The 18,491-nt window shown below is 44.8% G+C and overlaps 1 protein-coding gene and 1 long non-coding RNA gene across 5 annotated transcripts in view; one reads left to right on the plus strand and one right to left on the minus strand.

Annotated features, from left to right (window-relative positions):
- Positions 1-5,154: 5,154 nt before the first annotated feature.
- On the minus strand, positions 5,155-17,888 carry SLITRK4 (SLIT and NTRK like family member 4). Of its 3 annotated transcripts, none has more exons than XM_058712546.1 (3): positions 17,528-17,888; positions 5,383-13,080; positions 5,155-5,348 (listed from the first exon to the last, which is right to left on the minus strand). In XM_058712546.1, exon 2 carries the CDS (start codon positions 13,028-13,030, stop codon positions 10,514-10,516), a length of 2,517 nt encoding a protein of 838 aa, XP_058568529.1. In that variant the 5' UTR covers positions 13,031-13,080; positions 17,528-17,888; the 3' UTR covers positions 5,155-5,348; positions 5,383-10,513. The 3 variants fall into 3 exon arrangements, with proteins under 3 accessions (XP_058568529.1, XP_058568527.1, XP_058568528.1); XM_058712544.1 differs by lacking the exon at positions 17,528-17,888 and adding an exon at positions 16,712-16,917; XM_058712545.1 differs by lacking the exon at positions 17,528-17,888 and adding an exon at positions 16,131-16,567.
- Positions 16,949-18,491, plus strand: part of LOC131501971 (uncharacterized) — a 355,252-nt gene continuing 353,709 nt past the window's right edge. The window contains exon 1 of one of the 2 annotated variants that reach the window (XR_009256932.1): positions 16,949-17,460. This is a non-coding gene — a long non-coding RNA (uncharacterized LOC131501971). The remainder of the gene's footprint in view (positions 17,461-18,491) is intronic. The other variant, XR_009256933.1, reaches the window with a different exon arrangement.

Here is an 18,491-nt window from a genome sequence, read left to right on the forward strand (position 1 = left end):
GGCCTGAAATGCCACCGTTTGTTCCAGTAACATGGTCTCCTCCTCTGCTCCTCAGTATCTTCTCTTACAAGAGTATTAACATACTAATATACATGTGAATTAGCTGCAATGTGGATTTGGTATGTGAATGTGAATCAGCTGGAAAGAAAAGCATTAAACAGCATCAGAATTTTACTAGGGGTGGGGCGGTTCCTCTTGGAGGACTTGGCCACCGGCACGAAAGAGGATGTTTGGATAAGGAGCCATGGAGCTGCACAGGGTAAAGTGGGGGCATCGATGGGCATGGGGGGAAGAGAGAGGGGGAGGCCAGAGAAGGTCAACGGGCTTTGCTCTCATAGCCATCGTAACGTGCCAGCAACAAATCAAACTAAGTATTTTTATTCTCTTCTATTCTTCTCTACTTAAACATTAATCAGGCAGAGGTGGTTTATACATTTAACAATGTGGCCATTTAGAAGTGAAGTAGGATTCTTGGGGCCCCTGGGTGGCTCAGTCGGTTGAGCATCCGACTTGGGATCAGGTCGTGGTCTCGTGAGTTCGAGCCCCACGTCGGGCTCTGTGCAGAGCCTGGAACCTCCTTCGGATTCTGTGTCTCCCTCTCTCTCTGCCCCTCCCCTGCTCATGCTCCGACTCTCTCTGTCAAAAATAAAATAAACATTAAAAAAAATTTTTAGAAGTGAAGTAGGATTCCAAAGTGTAAAACTGCTAATTTTGAACGGATTGCTAAGCAGTACCTGAAAGAATACTCTTTGTGATTAAAGGGATCAGCAAATGCACCGTGCCACTTTTAAGGGGGCCCTGGCTTATGGTACCAAATCTGAGTTGCATTTCAGAGTGATCTTGGATGTATTTGAAATCTCTAAAAACTAACAGCACCCAATAAACAACCAAAACCCTTGAGGTTTGGAGCTTTCTTTCTTTCTTCTTACTTTCTTTCTTAAATGTTTACTTCTTTATTTTTGAGAGAGAGCAAGCAATCAGGGGAGGGGCAGAGAAAGAGAGAGAGAGAATCCCAAGCAGGCTCTGCACGGTCAGCGTGGAGCCCGATGCGGGGCTCGAACTCACAAACCATGAGATCATGACCTGAGCCGAAATCAAGAGCCAGACACTTAACCAACAGCCCCCAGGTGCCTCTCTTTCTTCTTCTTTTTTTTCTTCTTCTTCTTCTTTTTAAAGAAAACTTTGTCTCTATGGAATGAAATTGAAATGAGTATTCCTGAGAGTATTTTCTTTTGTAATTCAGGTAATTTGTAGTTGCTCTTCTTTATATAGTCTGTTGAGCTGTAACCTGAATTAAAATGCTTTCAAATACTTTTCAATTCTATCTAATTGAGGGTGAAGAGTAAAAAAATAGACCCAACCCTAATCAGAGAAGATGATGTCACAAAAAAGTAACCCTTGTGTTGCACTTGGCAGGCTCAAGAAATAAGCTCAAAATTGAAATGGAGGACTGAAATAATAAATACAAGCACATCTTATCATTGCTGCTGTGAGGTTGTTACTACAGTGCCCCGTCTTCAGGGCGATGTACAAAGGAGGCTGCTTTTCCCTTTGGGAAAAAAATCAAATAGCAGGGACTATGCTTTTTGGAATGCTGACACAAAATGAAAACACTAAAAATGAGGGGGACACATATGTCTCTTCTAAAATGATGCTTCATCCCTAACCAGTAATTGGGGTTATTGATTTGTTATTCTAATATCCAGCAGATATCATCTATTTGTAATTAAGCTACGATGGGTCAAGGATGTGAATGTTGGGGACAAAATACATACTTGATGGTTTTGACTCGCTTGACAAATGACTTTTAGTATATAAACCGGAGAAGAAGTATCTTCCTCCAAGATCATCTAGTCCAAGCTTGCGTTCAAATACATTTTCTTGAATAACATCCATCCTCCTTGTCAAAACCATTCTCACTTTGGACGCTTGTACGGATAAAGAACTCTGTATTTTGAAATCTAGCTCATTCCAGTTATGGGCTGCTGTAAAACCTTATGGAAAATATCCTTATGCTACGTTGGAACGTCTCCCTGAACCTCACCCACAGATCCTCATTCTCCTCTTTGGAACTTCCAAATAGAACAGCATAATGGAAATAGCGTGATCCTGTGAGTCAGGAGAATCAGGCTGTAGACCAGACTGGTCTTCGTATGTTACTTGACCTTGGACAAGTCACCTGCCCTCTCCAGCCCTAGTTGGTCTTCCAAAAGAAAAGGAATCGGGATGAAATGATCTGATTTGCAAATTCGAGGAGTAGGTATACACCAGTCTTCCTGTGATGGTTCTTAAACTTTGGAGATGACTGTTTACCTACAGGCTTTTGCTTTAACCCCATTCTAATAACCTCTAAGACAAATAAAGACCAGTTCATTCCACAGCAAGAACACTGCGGTAGAAACTGGCCTTCTCCAGTATGTTTATATTCAAATGAGCAGCTGAAATCAAGATACGCATTTGAGATCAAATAACCAAGTGAGTGCTCACACATTCTACACTGCAACCCCATCTAAGCGACCAAGATGATTGTGCAGAGAACGGAAAGGTTGTTTAGGCACTGAGTCCCACTTCCCTTATAATGCACATACTGAAACCTACAAAAAGCCCACAGGTTCAAAGCAAGGTAATCTACCTTGATGTCATTTTAATAAAATGCCTGCATTTTGGTTCTCTCACAAACCCTCTTTTCCTGAGGACAGACTACTTCTCTTCTTAATCCTGATGGTTTTATCCAGTTTCCAATACACATCTCTGTGTAACTGCTTAGTTACATATAGAAAAAAAAATGCTTTGTGAATTTTCATGGTGAGAATTGATACAGCAGCGTTTCAGCAGCTGTGCCAAATCTGAGCAAACGACTATTTGCTGAAATAGTGCAGGAGAAAAAAAAAAAACAACAGCCATGTTTATGGCAACACATGGCAAACCTGCCCACATGTCAGCAATAATGAACTTCTTTAGTTATTGCGGGGACCCCAGAGTGCAAGCTGATTTCTTTGAGTCCAGCTCGGGAGTTAAAACGCGGGTCTCCGATTCCAATGCAAAGGCGATCCAAAACGCAAGACCTATCTTCCTAAAGTTGGCTCCCCCCGCCCCAGATAATTCACTCTCATCTCCTTATAATTATTTTTGTGTCAGCAGGACTTCCTTTTTTTTTTTTTTTTTTTTTTTTTTTTTACATTTTTAATTTATTTTTGGGACAGAGAGAGACAGAGCATGAACGGGGGAGGGGCAGAGAGAGAGGGAGACACAGAATCGGAAACAGGCTCCAGGCTCCGAGCCATCAGCCCAGAGCCCGACGCGGGGCTCGAACTCACAGACCGCGAGATCGTGACCTGGCTGAAGTCGGACGCTTAACCGACTGCGCCACCCAGGCGCCCCAGCAGGACTTCCTTTTAAATCCATCACTTACTGTACTAAATTTTCTATATTTCTGGAAGTTATAGAAGGAAATGAGCAGATAGAAGTGTGATGATTCTTTCTATAAATAACTGTGAGTTTCCAGGATGGAATGATATTCCACTCTGAAGGGGAGCTAGGCATGAAACTAGTAGCTGTTGTGGGCTGGGAGACGACTCGTAAAGAAAAACAAAAGAGAGCAACGTGGCAAATACATTCAATTGAAAAGCTCCCTGGGTGTGGTAATCCTACAATGGCAAATATATGCTTGGACATAGGATCCTAGATTATTCTGTGTATTGCCACTAACGACCAAACAGCAGTGAGAAAAACACTTCCCTGAGCTAGCCTGTGCCATAGATGATGCTGGCTGTTCATAGCAGCAGAAGAGAAGAATTTCCAGCAGGGAGGAGTTGGCAAATGTGATACATCCTGCTATGGAACAAGGAGACCCATGGCAGAGACATGGCTTCCCGGGGGGTTCTTGCAGGAAATGGCTTTTGAAATATGCACTTGGTAATTTGTATTGAAATCCAATTGCTGAAAACAAACCAAACGGCTTAGCAGCTTTAGGAACCCAAATGTCTGTATCGATTTATTTTGCTCCCTATCAAAATTCATTATATGTACCACGCGTGTTTCCCTTCTTGTTCTTATTAAACACAGATACTGCTTTTTGTTTTCTACAGCTAGAGCTCTACCAGGAGGCCCTGATACCGGTTACCCCGTGATGTCAGTTATCCCAGCAAACTATTCCATGGGGGTGGAGAAGGTAAAGCAGTTGTTCACTGGCTGGCCAGTGAATTCCTTGAAAACATGAATTCCTAGCGTTGTGTTGATACGTCCTGGATTTCACATATATTTACCAGAAATAAAGCGGAGACAGAGAATAAGGAGAAAGAAGTCTCAGATTTCATATATATTGCCATGGTTCTTGTTCAGTGCTCGGATTCTGAGTCCTGATAAGCAGACATCGTCTCGTTTTTTTCTCTGAATACTCCTTTGGCCTTATGCTCCCGGATCTTAACCCAGGCACAGGCCTCTTTGGTCAATAATTTGCATCGGACTTGTTTTTTTTTTTTTTTTTTTAACTCCCATGTCTCTAATCAAATCCTTACCCCGGGGTTATTTTGGATCTAGATGTCTCTACACAGTTCTCTGAATAATATTTGTGGGTAAACATATTAACGGCAGCATCGATATGTACCTTGGTTGGCTACCTGGGAATTACATACTTAACAGATTAAAGGATGATAATGAGGATAAAGTTAACAAGGAAAATCAAAACCAAATCTCAAGACACTGGATACTACTGAAATCCCAAGTTTCCGTTTAAAGCGAAGAGAAGAAGAAAAATAAATAAATAAATAAATAAATAAATAAATAAAGTGAAGAGAAGAGCAAGACACTTATCGTTTGGGCTGCAGTACCTACTTGGATTTGGTGCATCTAGGGAGTCAAGGCAGAGACCTTTTATTTGTTTATATCAACTAAGTAATTCCCTTAGGGCATAATTCACTATTTGTGTGTATTCCCGTGTGTGATTCCTGTGTGTGTTGTGGGGGTGGGGGGTGGTGAGGGAGGGACTTAGACCCGGCCTATTGTTTTGTTTTGCTTTGTTTTTCTTGTCGACCTGGCCTATTGTATAAACTAACACAACAACGGCATCGGCTAAAAACCAAATCATTTGCATTTCTTCTTGATGTTGAGCTTTGCCAATTTCGCACTAATAAACACACTAAATGGCTACAAATATGACCTATTAAGAAAAGACTTTTATTAGTGAAAACAGCATTAAAATAACTGAATAGCAACTCCAGAATTTTACCACAACGGTTCGGTTTACATGAAACAATAATGGAAATATACATTGCAATTCTTAGTCGGGAGAATTGAGCTTACTAGGATTTTCAAAGGCTTCCACGAGCAGTAGCCACTGCACAACATGGCTTCCTTGGGTTGTTAACCAGCGGCCTAGGACACGATCCGGTATTTGCCAACCAAGAGAAATGCGTTGTTCAGAAACTTTGGACGACGACTATTTCCTTTCTATAGCTAATGTGAAATTCTTCCCTGGATCTTGGCGCTACAGTCAATGGATCTGATAATTATTACGATTTAATGAAAAACCTGAATCTTTTTGTTCTCGATAGCCAGTATTTGGCTCTTTCATATAAATAAGGGAGACAGCACAGTTTGCCTTCCTTGATTCCCCTTCTAAAGTGCAATCTTAACAACCAGTGGAAACTAAGACAAAACAAAATTCAAAATTAGATTAAGGGCAGTTTTGTCCAAAAATGAGGTTTTAAAACTCACTTAACCTCCCGTTTGCTTTTAATTTAACAAAGGACAGAGCCTCAGCATATCCAAAATCGCGGGTTAGCAATTATCGGGTGAATTTGAGATTTGTTGCCAGTTATCCCCGGTAAGTGAAGCCACAAACAGGATATTTTAGTTCAGCCCATCTGACCATAGTGACTAATTGAATGAGCACTGGAAATGAAGCCAAACCTTCATCTGATACCGCTTGTCCACATAACTGAGTGGCTGGGACCCAAAGCCCTATGCTCAGTAACTCACAAAGAACTAAAAAGTCACACAATCACGGGATGTATAGCCTGTGACACGGAAAACATTTCGCCCAAAAGCACTTGTATGTGCTATCCATGCTGTTGACTTCTTCAGCATAGCTAGGTATAGGCTTGAGGCCACAATACTCTTAGTTTATATTCTGTTTCCCTCTCTCTTTGCGTCTCTTCCCCTAAGGAAACGTGCCTCCAGTTCACTTTATTGGTCTGTTTATAATCTTTGCTGGACATGATTAGCCTCAAATTAACCATAATGCACTCGGTTCATTTTTTCTCGACCATAAAACTCTGGTAAAGTGATGGATTGGTGATTTTGATCATCTTTGAAAGAACCAAATAAAAATCACAATCCAGCCCATAAATGGGCAGCTAACTTGTAACCTGCCAGGCTGGCCGTGGATTATAGAGGTTCTAAAGTTTTTCTAAACATATTTTAATAGTTAAGACTGAATATTAATATCTGCTTATCTGCAGTTATGTCAGATTCCAACTGATTCATGGGAATGGGCTGTCAGGGGAAAGGAATACAGATTGCAAAGATGTTTTGGGGGGGAAAAAGCATCTCTTAACATAGATTTATCAATTAAGTTTAATACAAACAGTTTTCTAAAGCTCTGTATCTTACCCTCAAATCTAGGTGAAAAGACCAATTTGGTTACTACTTTATTTCCTCTGAAAGATAACGGAAAGATAAATATATTTCACAAACTGTGGCTTCAGAAATACCATTCTAGCAAACAATTTTATTAATACTTCCATAAAAATGGCATTTAATAAATTCTGTCTAATACCTTGATGCTATTAAAAGCAAGCAAAAGTCATTAAAACAGTTTCTTTCTGTGATTTACATTAGCTTTTATAGAACTGCTTGATTTTGATCTTATAAACTAACCTAAAATACTAACAACCAAATCAGGGTAAAAACAATACAATGTGTTTTCTTTACTTTATTTCAAAATAGTGATTATAAATACATTCTTGATATATTTTCTCCCCAGCTCTTTGGATGCGACAACAATAACAAAAAAAAAAAAAGAAAACAAAAAACAAAAACAAAACTCACTGTGCTCATTTCATACAATGTCAAAGTACAAATCATGCAAAAGATATCATAGATTAATATTACTGCCATACATTTCTAGATGTGTTCTGTTATTTCTGCAGTACCCACTGACGTTACTCATGAGGCCATGCCCTGTGTAATTTATGCATCCTTATGGCTTAAAGAAATGAAATATTTTTAAAAAGCAACAAAAGAAAGCCGGTCTTAAATGATCTTCTAATTAATATATTTATTCAGAATGGAAAACTAAATATAGAATATAAATCGCCTTATAGACTTGAATCACTGTATTTTAATAGCTGCTTTCTCATAAAATTACACAAAGATTTACTTTTCAAGAATTGAATCATCTTTATTGATTTCATAAAAAAATAATTTAAAACTTGATTTATATTACACAGACATAATATATTATCTCAACCCCTCCACTAATTTCACAGGATCTAATCTTCTCTGCAACCGTTCTAACAGAGTCCGAGCACATGATACGATGCCAAGAAGCCCATGATGTGTCAGACCACATTAGAAGTGAGCACTTCTTGGATTTTCTAGATCAGAAGCAAATTCTACTAAAGATGCTGTACTGACGTATATATCGCTCCTCAAGGGGTTAAACTAACATCAAGGTTATAGTTGAAGCCAACAAAATGTAGATACGGTATTTTAACTGCTCTTGTACTCAACTCAAAACTTATGCCTAACTACATTATCATAAAATGTACAAGCAGAACTAATGAGAGGCAGGTGCAAAATAGTATACACTGTATAATGTAGGCACAATGACTTCAGTTAAGGAAAACAGATCAGCCTTAACCAAGGATTTGTTACTGTCATTCACTTACAATTAAAACCTCCAAATAATCACACACATTTAAATTACTCTTGAAAGAAAGTGGAACATTTATACCTCTCAGCGGAAGAGTTTGAGATAGCCAATATGCTACAGCAAGCTTTAAGATGGCGGCAGGTCCTCTCGCCATTGACAATGGCAGAAACCTTGAAACATCTTCAAAGCCTCGCCACACTGAACAAAAGGCATCGTCCCAATGACCTATTATCCCCGGATCATGGATTGAGCTTCCGGTTCCTCCTGTAAGTGTCTACTTAAGATTCCTCAATCCATACTTTATTGACAGGATAAACTAAAACACTTTCTTTGAAGCTTTTGCATCTTTATCCTGTCAGTATGCATTAGGAGCCCTTTAATCCATGGATGCCTGCAAGCATGGTAATGGCATATTCAAAGTCCTTACGAAACTAGATGAAAACACGCTGTTGGGCACACATCTTCGTGTCTTTTCTTTCAAGATCAGAAAGCAAGTATTCGTTTGTATGTTTTTTAATATTCATATAAAGTTTTCACAGACATCGTCATGAAAATTAAAATTACACATTAAAGTTTTAAGAGCACCAGCACATACATATGGAGACGATTTTTTTGCTATTTAAAAAAAAAAAATCTCCAAATTATCTATATGTACGCACATACACTCAAATACGCACACACGCGCGCGCGCACACACACCGTCTAAGAATGCCAAGTTGTTTGTTTGTTTTATCTCGGAACAAACATATAAAGCCCTGAAATTAGTACTTAATAAAGGGACTACTGTTACAACTTTAACCACAGTATCATTTTGGAAGCTGCACCAAAACATCTGCCACTTGAAGTTCGCGAAGAAGAATGTCTATGTTTACCTTCTTGGTCATCTTACTGATTAACACAGTAATTATACATATGCAGGCAGGCCAAGAAGGTAATGCATTTCGGGATGTCACTTTGCTAATTGGGAGCTCCTACAAATGTTCAGATGTCTCCCATTACCAAGTCCTCCTCCGTTCCTTTGACCAATTTTGACTTCGAAGTTAACAAGCAAGTTAACACAAGTTTGCACAAGCAAACGCAGTGGCATATCGTTTGTAGTTGCAGACTGTGAACCCATCGGAGACCAAAGAAAGCATTTTCCAGTGTGGCTCTGATAGCCGACACTACCGTGATGTTCACGGCTCTACTGGATTATCTGATCGTAGTCGAACGATGACAGGACAGGATACTGATGCGGACAGGATATCGCTATTAACCTTACTCGTTAATTCTGTCAATATTTGTAGTGAAAACTATTTGATGTAAGCTCGTAGAATCCTGAAAAGCAAGACAACTGATGGCAACTAACAACTGCCCCAGACACGATACTATAAAACTAAGGAACCTATTTTAAAATGCACGGTTGGTAACAAATCTGCAGATAATATGCTGAATTCTCAAGAATAGCACAGAACTGGTTTTTATTTTTATTTTTTTGTCTTTTTGTGTTTTTGTGTTTTTTGTTTCGTTTCTAAATGATACCTGATCACAATGTCCAGAATATTTCTGTACACATAAGCTTCGGTTTCAGTTTGGTATATTTTTTTCTGTCTAGATTGATACTTAACTGATAAATTCCCTGTGATCAGGAAAACAAGTCAGGCATATTAAATACATATTAAGGAGTACATATTTTCCTATTTAGTATACAAAGTACTTCATAAATATGAATTATGTTACAAAAATAGCTTTGGGTGCGCTCACACGGTAAGCACTTTAAGGATTGTGGGTATTTCACAGAACTGAGAACAAACTCTAATGTTAGTTTAATTTGAGCCTTGTTTAATTCTGATAAACATCATGTATTTCTTCAGATCACCACAAACGCTACGTAACTCACGTTGATTTTTTTTCTTTTAGGTTTCATGTATAGACAGGTAATGCTTAAAGTGTTCAAATTTATTTTATAGTTATGTAATGCATGGTATATTTTAAACAAATATTTGCACAATTTAACATTATAAATCCAGCGGTTTCAAGATGCAGGCCATAAAGTTTACCAATTTTACAAATACTATCGAATGTTCTCTCTTTGCATGCTTTTTTTTTTGTTTTGTTTTGTTTTGTTTTGTTCTTGTCTTTTTTTGTTGTTTTTTTGTTTTTTTGGTTTTTTTGTGTTTTTACTTTTCAGATAATCTTTACGCAGAATTGTTACAATGCCACGAATCGAAAGGATTATTCCAGTTCCACCAACTTAATCTACGTGCAAAATGAAAGACCCAGCTGAGGTACAAACACTGGTACCAGTTTTCTTGAGTCTGCTTTACAAAGCACAAAGAGACGAAGGTTTTGCATTGGGGTACAAAACAGATTTGCCTCTTGAGGTTAAATTCAGTGTTTTATGTATATAAAGCATCCCTTTGGCAATAGAGTTTGCAGTATCCCCACAGGACTCCACAGTATAGGTTTTATATAGTAAAATCTATTAAGGAAATTCTCTTCTACCGGACACACCTTTTGCAGCTATGGTTAATGAGACACCCTTGGAAACACCTGCCTCTATGCCTATTGATAATATAGTATTTGGAAGTCAGGAGTCAACAAAAGGCACTTTCATCATTAAATAAATGTCCTCTGTACGAAGTAAGACTGCATGACCTAGATCTTGTTCAAAGCTGTCTGCTCCTCAAGGACCTGTAGGTAGTCGGGGGAACTCTGGAGTTTTGCCTTCAGTTCAAAATACTCGCTGGTCTTCCTTTGTTCCACGACAATTTTACTGTGGTTGCCGCCTATCAGCGACTTCTTGTTCTTTTTGTCTTGTTGTTTTTCCGGATAGCGGATCTCGAAGCCGCTGACACCTATGCTGTTGTACTCCTTTTTGCTTTCAAGAAAATTCTGGATAAACACATTGGAATCCCTGCTCGGGAATAATTCATCCAGCTCGTCGATGGTGCTCAGTCTCTTCCTACTGTCTGCATGTAACAAATCTTTCTCCTTGTCGGCCACGTTCCTCATAGTGACTTTCTGTCCCGGCGGGTCCGAGAACATGAACCCGGTTTCGGACTCTTTCAAACCACAGGTGTGGCTCTTGCTCATCTGTTCTATGGTTTGTGGAATGAAAGCTTCTGTGCTCAGTCCGTCTTTTTTGTTGGTCTTGTGGTCGTGTTTCCTGAGCTGCAGCTGCATGGAGCCACACTCCGGGTTCCCCAGGCCTTCGTGCTTCACGGTGGGCTTCCTGTTTCGTCGCAGCACAAAAACAAGAAGGCAAAAAGCAACAAACACTGTTAAAATGAGGACCACCAAGATGCTTAAGATTAAAATAGACAGAGGCACTGGGCCACCGGGAGGACTTCGAATGGGACCCAGTGGGGTGGTGAACGTAATGGCAGGTGCGGGGCTCGTGAATGGCGCGGATAGCTTGTTTAAGAGTTTGGGACATAAGATTTCATTTTTGAGGGACTTCAGTTCAATGTTGGCAAACTGGACGGGTGTCTCACACTTCAGTTCCTTCACCACGATGCCGTCATTCAGCTTCTCCAGCCACAGCTTTAGTGCCACCAAGTCACAAGTGCAGTCCCAAGGGTTGCCCTCCAAGTCAATCTGCGTCAGAGACTGCAGCTGATCGAGGACCCCGCTGACGGGCAAGTACATGAACTTGTTGTTCCGCAGGTTCAGTCTAGCCAGGGGCGCTCCAGAAAAAATGTAAACAGGCAGGCTCTTTAAGAGATTGTTGTTTAAATACAGCAATTGCAAATTGGGCATGGAGTCGAAGGTGCCTGCTAAGATCTCCTTAATCAGATTGTATTCCAAATACAGATACTGCAGGTTACGAAGGCCCGAAAATATTTCGGGGTAGAGTCTCTCAATCTGATTGCCGTTGAGATACAGCCTGCGTAAATTAGTGAGATTGTGGAATACGTCGCCCTTGATCACCGTAATCTGATTGCTGCCTAAATGGAGCAAATCCAGTCCTTCAAACTCGGCGAAGTCCGAGACGTCCACGTCTCTGATGCTATTGCCGTTGACGTGCAACTTCTTGGCATTTAAAGGTTTCGGGACCAGTTCAGACATGGACTGTATATTTTTCTCTTGGCAGTTGACGCTCAGTCCCAAGTCCGAAGGATGTGTTTTGCAAAAGCAAGGTGCTGGGCAAGGCGTAAGAGGAGGCACCCTCGTTTGGTAAGACACGATCTGACTGAGATTGCGGTTGGAGAGGGATTTGCCTGCCACGATTCCAGAGATCTTGGAAGGGTTTGTCGTTTTCGGCGGTTTGGTCACTAATCTGTGTAAGGACGTTTGGGTAGTGTGGCCATTGGGAGTGGTGAAGCCATTCTCCAGCTGAGACGGAGGCAGGATTCGTACATCAAAATCACTGCCCGTGCCCATGGGGCATAATTCTTGTTTGTTGGTTTCTTTTAAAAGCCTCCCATATAAGTCACTGGGCGTTTCGCAGATAGCTTCTCCTATGTAAATGTTATATGGCATGTTCTCCAGCCAGGCTTTTAAAGGCAACAAATCACAGCTGCAGTTCCAAGGATTGTCTTCTAATTGCAGTTCGACAACGCGGCCTATGTGTTCCAGAACCCCGATATAGGGGAGCTTCTGGATCCTGTTCCCTCGTATATCCAGGTGGGTCAAAGACGCGAATCGGAAAATATTATCAGGAAGGAATGAAATCAGATTGTCATTAAGAATGAGAACTTTCAGTTTGTGGAGTTTATTGAAGGCTCCTCGTTCAATATACTTGATTAAATTGTAGTCAGCCTGGAGATACTCCAAGTTCTCTATGCCAAGGAAAGTGTCAGCTCGGAGAATCTTTAATTCATTGTTGTTCAAGTGCAACTGCTTTAATGCACTGAGCCCAAGAAAGGCTCCTCCCTCAATGTTCTGCAGTTTATTATTTCCCAGCTGCAGGGACACTGCGTGTGAAAAATTCAAGAATGTATTCGGATAGAGGATATTTAAAAAATTGTTCTGGAAGTTGAGGTGATAAAAATTAGACCAGGGTGGTTTCAGCTGATTTGGTCTGTAGACTGAAACCTTCTCACAGTTGACATAGAGCACGTTCTCGACTGACACGCAGGAGCACACATTGCAAATTTCCACCGATATGTCAGAATCTGCATTTGTCGAAGAGATCAGGGCTGACAAAATCAGAAAGAGCCAAAGAAACATCTTCTGGCAATCAGCAAACAACTTTATGCTTCTGAATAAAGAGAAACAATCTAAAAAATAAAAAGAAAACATTTTTTCAATGATCATTACTTGAAAGATCATTTGTGTCTACATCATACCATAGTGAACACATGGCTGTAATTATCGGCTTTGTATTTTTCTGCAAGTGCTCTCACTCAGTTGAACAATAATCAGCAGAAATGCCATACGTTTTATTTCCATACGTGGGGTTTATACACATTTTACGTGTGCAGAACACACAACAAACAACAGGAAAAAAAGCCTCGATCGTACGTAAACCTTAACAATCTGAAAATCTTTTCTCTACGTGGACCATCACATGCTGCCCCCCCGCACACAGACCTGTGGCAACTCTACTGACCTGTCCCAGACCATCCACTGTGCCTTTTGTAGTTTGCACCACGAAGGCATTTCCACCTGTAGAAGTCTACTCTCTGGGCTTCAGTTAGATAAGAGGCCAAACAGAGGAGATATTAGACCCCTGGGTTCGGTGGAGGATGGCCAAGCCAGGATTGGGTTGCAGTAGAGGGGACAGTCACAAGATCAAGGTAGAAGGAGCCCTAGGAAGAGATCTGCCTGAGCTTCAGCCCACAGGTAAGCACACTGCCGTGAATCAGTTCACTCTTGGACATGGCTGCCTTAAAAAACACGGATGACCCAGTGAGGTTCTAGAAAAACAACCCAGTAGGAAATGACCAAAATTTTAATTTCAAGTAAACACACAGTATCCAGTCTTTTGTCAGTCATCTCCCAAAGTGGGGACGGGGGGGGGGGGGTGCTTTTGTCCCTGGGTCCCTGAAAATAGGAGAGAAACCTGCCTGCTCCTGCACTGCCTAGCTGATGTCTAGACAGCTCTCCCACCCCAAGAACAGGCTCTCCTGCCTACCTGGCCCACTTCTACTCCTTCACACGCCATTTTGAACCCAGGTCCGCCTGACACTTGGCTCAGATGCTTATCTCCTTCACTTTGACCACCGACTAGCACCGCTGAGGAAGAAGAGTTTACAGGCTACGATCCTTGAGTGGGTTTATCTGAAGCACCAGACACATTTAGTCCAGTAAATGTTTCTCCTAAAATCATCACTTCCCAACATCCCCTCCCAGTCTCACCACTCCATGTCTCTGTCCATAAACAAATCACGAGTCGCTTAGTGGAGTTGAATGCTTCGCAAATTAACCCGTTGTGGCCAATTCCTGAAATACTGCATGCATATACACACACATATGCAATGCTTCATGGAAAAGAGTGAAAGGAAAAACAAGCGCCGTGTATTTTTATTGATGCAATTTTAGCCATGTGTGTCTTTTCCATCTTGCATGGGAAGCTGGCTGTAATTTCAATATGGTTACCACCAAATATTAATAAAATAAATAAATCACCCAGGAACCCACCATGAGGGAATGATACAAAAAAGTGTCACACAGAAACTCCTTTGTTTAGTTTGCCCACGAGGAATCAGCTAGTGGTAAAACCAAGCATGTCTCAAGGTAGGCAATCCATTAGCCACGACCCAGAAAGATGTGCATTTTACATAGTTCGGTTCAGGATACAGCCAGCACCGCCGAGATGATCCTCGCTTGCCATATAGACATGCATTTCCCCTATTCACCCTGAGAGCTTGACTGGCAGTGCAAAAAGAAGTCATAAATTCTTAAGTATGACATCATCCAAGCCAACTTTCATTGTAAAATCAAAATTTCACATGATCGTTTTGCCTTCCTATAGATGTGGTTTTCAACAGCTATTCTGGTTCAGTTGAGTCATTTCTTGTTACTACACCCCCCCAACCAAAAATCAGCCAAACTAAAAACAAAACAAAGCAATAAAAGCCCCGAATAACCTGAATTCAGTACAAAAACAAGAACAGGGAGCATCAGCAGATCTGAAATTGCATAAGGAGCTGCCCTCCTCCTCGTAATTTCTACTTTAAGTAGCATGGGAGAAAAAAGGCGCAAGGACGACCTAGGAAGTTCCCCAATGCATCTCCTGTGAAACAGAAAGCCGCAGGCAGCTGGACTGGCAAGCAAGGGAGAGGGGAGTCGGTCGCCCACGAAGAGGGACCGAAGGGGCAAGAGACCGTGGAGAGAGGAGGAAAGAGAGCTAGAAGGGAGCTAGAAAGAGGGGAAGGGGCGCTGAACGCAAGCGAAAGAAACCTCACGTTCCCAGGGCACCACTAAAACATGCACATTTTAAAATCAGGGATAAAAAAAAAAAAAAAAAAAAGGGGAAATAAGAAAAAAAAAAAAAAACAAACCAAAACCCAGAAAGTATGAGTTGGGTACCAAAAGCCATGTCTCGGGCTGCCGAGAGCGGCGCGTCTGCCCAAAGCGGCCCGTGTCCCCATCTCCCTCTCGGTCTCCGGATCTCCGCGCCCCGCAAGCCGCTCGGCTCCCGCGGCCGGCAGGACCGCACAAAGCCAGCGAGCCTTACCACGGATCCGGCGTCCACCGGCGCTCGGCGGGCCTGCGGGGGACGGATGCCTGCCGAGGGTGGGCCGGGGTGGCTCCCCGGGCGCGGGCAGGAGAGACCTCCGGCCGCCCGCCTAGGCGGGGGTGAGGGGCTCCGCGGAGAGACGCGGTCACTGCCGCCCCCTGTGCGCTACCTCGGGCCGGCGGGGACGCGGCCGGAGGGGCTGCCGGCGGTGGCGCGTACCGCAACGTTTTGCCGCATCCCGGAGCCGACACGCAGCCCCCTCCCGGGTCCCGGGCCCAAGCAGCGGCCTCGTGGGTCGGGCAGCGGAGGCGGGGACCGCTCGGGATGTCGCGGGGGGCCTTCAGCTCCGCTGCGCACACATCTCTCCGCGCGCTCCCGTCCCACAAGGGGCAGCTATTGGAGTTTCCGTCGGCCTCTAGCCCCGGCGTGCGGCGGTTGAGGGGTAAGAGACCGCCAGCCCAAGCCACGAGGCCGCGGGCCACTGGGGCGTCACTGGCCCGCTTGTCACACAGGCAGAGTGACCCGGTGGCTCCGTGGCCGAGAGCGGCGGTCCGGGCACCCCCCCTCCCCCCCCACATTCCCCCTTCTCCCCCCCCCCCCCCCCCCCCCCCCCCCCGCTGCCCAGGCACAAAATGCTGCTCTCACCACGCCAGAAATCAGCTCAACATTTGGGCATCTTGCAAAGTCGCGCTGCCAGCACTTGCCCGGCTTTGCAGGGCTTTTAGAGTTAGCTACCGGCTTCTCTCGTATTCCCGGTGTTGCAGGGTGCCAGCAGTCTCGGGCCAGCTCCCGGGCCACTGCCGGGAGCCCCAGACCCACGTCCGCCTAGAGTGCTTGCGAGGGGGGCGCAGAAAACAAAGCCAGCGCAGCGGCCCCGACAGCCCGAGCCGCCCTAGACCAGGACACTTTCCCCGCCGGGGAGGCAGCGATGTTAAGGACACCGGATTCTTTGGGTCCTCGGGGACCCGCGACCGCGCCGTGGGCAGGCAAGCAGGGTGGTGCTGGAGTAGCCACTGTGGTCGCTTTGGCCACTCCGCCGGCCCTAAACCAACACGACCCAAACTAAAAATAATAAGCTACCTGCCCCCCTCCGCGCGCACGCGCGCGCGCGCGCGCACACACACACACACACACACGCGCGCGCGCGCGCGCGCGCTGCCGAGCCAAGCGGGAAGAGGCAGCGAGTGTCGGTGCAGCTCGCGCAGACCCGCTGGTAATTCACCCACCTCCGGAGCCCCGCAGCTCTCGCAGGGCCCGCGGCGCCGCGATCCGCTCTGCAGTTTCCGCGATGGGCTCTACGCGATCCCGGATCCAGCTCCTCCGCGCCGGCTCGCCCGTCAAACCCAGCGAGCAGCCCTCGCAGGCAAGCAGGCGGGCAGCGGCGCGCGCGCGCGCACCCGGCCAGACACCGCGCGCGCACCCAGCCCCTCGCACACGGGCTGCACCTTTACATACACGCGCCGAATCCCCGCCCCCGCCCCCCCCACCCCCCGCACACACGCAGCCTCCCTCCCCGCACTCAGGCACCTCGACCCCCGCACACTGCCGAGGCCCCCTGTCCCCTATCCAGACACCTCCACTTGATTCCTCTGCTGCCCACACGCCGAGAAAAGCACTTTCCTCCCGCACCCGCCCCCTCTTTATGCCTAAAACACCCCCTGGGGAGGAGCGACCCCTTTCCTCACGCGTAGAGACCCCAGTCCCCAAACGCGAGCGCGCCAACCTCCATCCTCCCACCACATACACGCACACTCGAGTCCTTTCTCCTCCTTCAGCCCCCCAAGAACGAAGGCACACACAGACACACAGACACACAGACACACAGACACACACACACAACCGGGGCATTCCTTTGAGAGAGCAACCGAGAACCCAGGCAAAGCCAAAGAAACGTCGGAGGGGGTGGGGGAGGCCGAGGGAGGTAGATAGGGGCGTCGAGTCTACGCGGGATTGAATAATTCCAGGACCGAGGGGGGTGAGTCAACAACAATGACATTCAAAGGCAACAATCGCACTTGGGCTTTGTATAACGGGTACGGTACCTTTGGCTAATTGTCACCTCGCAGAACGGAGGGCTCCGGGAATACTTCTTCGGTAGCAGGCAATCCTGGATGGAGCCTTCTTGGGACCAGTTTCCTGGGATCCAGTAGTAGCCTCACTCCCCCTACCTGTCTGCGCGTAAGGGGCTGGGGGCTTTAAGGCAAAAGTGAAAAGCTTTAGCCCAGAGTGAGACTTATTTAGTGGCTTTAGGAGGAGACGGGTTAATCCCCCGCATCTTAGAACTCTGCATGCCTTCGGTGTAGAACGGGTTAAGCAGGACGATTAAAGAGCTGGGGGTGGGGAGAGGGGGATAGGGATAGAGGAAAGAGAGGTGTGGGACTGGGAGAGATGCCGCACTTGCGACCAAAAGAAGGGGGAAAAAAAAAAAATCTGCTTTGGCTACTGAGCATGCCCAGTTCCCAGCTCGAGCCCTATAAGAGAGGCATTGTGTGCGTTCCACTTCTCCGGGCTTTGGTGGTGACCGGGAGGGGACTTTGGTCGGGGAGGGTGTTGGTGAATGAGAGGCTTTAGGGAAGGGGGACAAGGTTTGGAGCTCTGGGGCTGTGCGGGAAGACACCCACGGGATACCTTGGGGAGTCAGAAAAGGAGACAACGGAAGGGACTACGAAAAGTCAGTTCAGTAGCCCCCTCACCGTCTTGTCTATACCAAAGAGGCTTTAGCAATTGAATCTCAAATATCCAGAGGCTGCAAATCCAGCGCGGGGATTGTCTAGGCCCCTTTCTTGTACCCTTTTGCTAGTGCTTGCACAAGAGAGTGGGAATATCCCGAGGAAAAGCTAATGTTCAAACCAGTGTCGTGCAGACTGGGAATTGAGTTAATAAGCTTGGCAAGAAAGCAGACGTACCTGTGGGGCGGGGGAGTTTGGCTATCCTCTGTGTATTTCACATACCTGGCTTTTCTAAGGAGGAAAGGCTCAAACGGTCATTTTACACCCCTCCCCCCAA

The sequence above is a fragment of the Neofelis nebulosa genome, chromosome X (assembly GCF_028018385.1).
Source record: "Neofelis nebulosa isolate mNeoNeb1 chromosome X, mNeoNeb1.pri, whole genome shotgun sequence".
Lineage (NCBI taxonomy): Eukaryota > Metazoa > Chordata > Mammalia > Carnivora > Felidae > Neofelis > Neofelis nebulosa.

Bases quoted from the DNA above. Each gene is read 5' to 3' on its own strand.
- SLITRK4 (XM_058712546.1), bottom strand. From the start codon at position 13,030: ATGTTTCTTTGGCTCTTTCTGATTTTGTCAGCCCTGATCTCTTCGACA.